At 36.3% G+C, this 2,593-nt stretch overlaps 1 protein-coding gene across 1 annotated transcript in view; it reads left to right on the top strand.

Annotated features, from left to right (window-relative positions):
• VWDE (von Willebrand factor D and EGF domains) overlaps window positions 1–2,593 on the top strand; it is a gene marked incomplete at its 5' end in the record, with an annotated part of 105,044 nt that overhangs the window by 14,764 nt on the left and 87,687 nt on the right. The window contains one exon of the mRNA XM_019507980.1: window positions 1,128–1,359. Coding sequence (XP_019363525.1) covers window positions 1,128–1,359 — 232 coding nt within the window. The remainder of the gene's footprint in view (window positions 1–1,127; window positions 1,360–2,593) is intronic.

Below are 2,593 nucleotides of genomic sequence, written 5' to 3'. Positions count from 1 at the left end.
AGATAGAACTAAGATTATTTTGCATCTGACCTCTCAAAATTATATCACATTCAAGAGTAACCCTTAAGTTTGAATTTTCTGTGGTTGCAGTGCTTGATTTTGGGACTAGTACATTTCTGAAATGTTTATACCCTTAAGTGACCTGCTCTCAGCCTTAACACTGCCTTAATATGGTTCTGTTTTAAAAGTTCTGTGGTTTTTAATGAAAGATTTTATTGTGAGAAAGAAAAGAGATTTCAGTCCTCTTTTATTTCTATAATACTTTATAGTATTTTATAATATTTTAAGAGTTATTTCATCAGTACAATAAATGAGCATAGGACAACTAAAGCACACTGGCTAGTTAAATAGGCTTTACAGCTGTTTTGTATCTTCAGAGCAGTGCAAAGTAGCTGAGGTTTACTCTGAACCCTTAATTTGCAATCCTCTAAGGATTTAGAGAGCTATACTGCAGACACTAGCATCATATTGAAAAAGGGGAAAGGAAAACTCAGCTTGGATTCCTGATGCATCTGTTGGTTAAGCCATTCTTCACCACCAGCCCCCCAACCCCACAGCATGCTGCTGTTTCAGTTCCTACCAGGAGTGCTTTTCAAGGAGGCATCTATAGAACTCAAAAGGAACTGATGAGTCTAGTCACCTATTGATACATGTCCATTTTTCCTTATATCATTGGTTCATCATGACTGGTAGAAATGCTACCAGGGTATTAACTGGAGCATATCTCTAGTGGTTGTTATCTCTGCTTTGGCAGATGGTACGCTTAAGACATGATTAACCAGTTAATCATATCTGAAGTAGCATTGTGGTCACATGTTCATGCTGTTAATGGCACAATAAAATGAGGGATAAGCCATAAAATTGTTACACAGTATATGAATAATAATTTTGTGGCTGGTTCCCATTGCACCTTAAAGCCTAGGTTGCTGACCCCTGCTTTAAATAGATTCTTTCTCTAATAGCATTCTGCAACACACAGTTTATATGAAGCAATCTTTTAATCTGAGTGTTCAGTCTAGTAAATGCATGTAAGTACCTGCTTGTGCACTAAAATAATTGAAAACATAAGCATCTTTCATTAAACTCTATAACATAGCATTTCTGCTAATTTTTGTTTCGTGCTAAAGATGAACCACTGTGGAACTCAAGCTCCTGTTTGGTTATCTCTGAGGGAGTCAGAATCCATGCCTCAGCCTGGTGAGATCAAACAATTAACAGCTTGTGCAACATGGCAGTTTTTCTTCAGTGCCACAAAAGATTGCTGTCTTTTCCGAATCCCTGTAAGCGTGAGGAACTGTGGCAATTTCTTCATCTACTTACTACAGCCTACCCAGGGGTGCATGGGGTACTGTGCAGAAGGTGAGAAAACATGTGTTTATAATCTTACAAAATGTGCTTCATTAGTGTCTCTCTAAACTAGGGGTTCTCAACTGTTTTAGATCTAAGAAACTGCTTGGAAAATGCCAGGTTTTAGCTTTCACTTGTTTTTTGACTATGGAAAAATAAAGCAATTCTTTTATTACAAAGATCTCAGAAAACCATTCTGACCTGTTGCGGTCTTTGACACTGAATTTCTACTTGTTTATTTTATAAATCACATGCAAGTGTTTTCGTATCTAAAAGTGCCAATATTGTGTGGCACCCTATGGTACCTTGTGTGCTCTTCTGGGTGGAGTAAGAGCACACACAAAGAAACAACAAACTCTACCTGTGCCTGAAGAAGGGTGTTGTTACCCGAAAGCTTGCAAAGAACATTTTCCCCAACTGTTTATTTGCTCTAATAAAAGATATCACATTTACTGAAAGAACCTTATCTGCCTACATACCCAAATCATAATTTTAATCATTTTTTCCAATTGATCATTATTTTTCTTGTGTTTTCACTCATCATTTCATATGGCAATTTGTGAAATGTAAACATTTAAAAATAAAAACATATTTGAAAGTTTTCCTATAATCAAAGGGTTTTTAAGCTTTTTGGGTCAGTGTACCCCGGTGGCTGGTCAAGAAGGAAGGAGTTCCCCGGTGGCTGATCAGCAACCGTGGGGCAGGGAGGTGGAGGGAGTCACTTGTACTTGTAATACTAACAGTGTAGAAAAATAATTTACCAAGATATTGAAGCAAGGCAAAATTGTGTCAAAGTAAATTTTGATCAATTACTTGGTGCCTCGAACAAGGAATTAAACTATACGTACATAACTTTATTAAAATATCTTACTATTAAGTCTGGATGGGATGGGAATTAGTTTGGATGGGATGCAAAAGAATTAGAAAAGCATGGTTCTAAAATTTCTTCTAAAAAGAATCTGCTTGGTTTTATGAGAAATTCTAAGTGCCAAGTTTTCAAAAATAGGTTCTTGGATCTAGATCCAGTAATTAGATTAATAAGTGTAGAACCCTACACTAATGCACAGCTCCATTAGATAATGTATAGGGCCCCATATCAGAAAAAACTATCTTACAGAAGTACTTAAATTGAGACCAAGCCAAGATTTGTATTTTATTTAATTGTAACATTTTGCACATTTAATTTCATAGATTTCATAGATGTCATAAACATTAGGGCTGGAAGGGACCTCGGAAGATCATCGAG

Source organism: Gavialis gangeticus, unplaced genomic scaffold (genome assembly GCF_001723915.1).
Source record: "Gavialis gangeticus isolate Ggan-Ray unplaced genomic scaffold, GavGan_comp1, whole genome shotgun sequence".
Classification (NCBI taxonomy): Eukaryota; Metazoa; Chordata; order Crocodylia; family Gavialidae; genus Gavialis; species Gavialis gangeticus.
The sequence above is the reverse complement of the archived record's forward strand: the minus strand, read 5'-3'. Positions and strand labels throughout refer to the sequence as shown.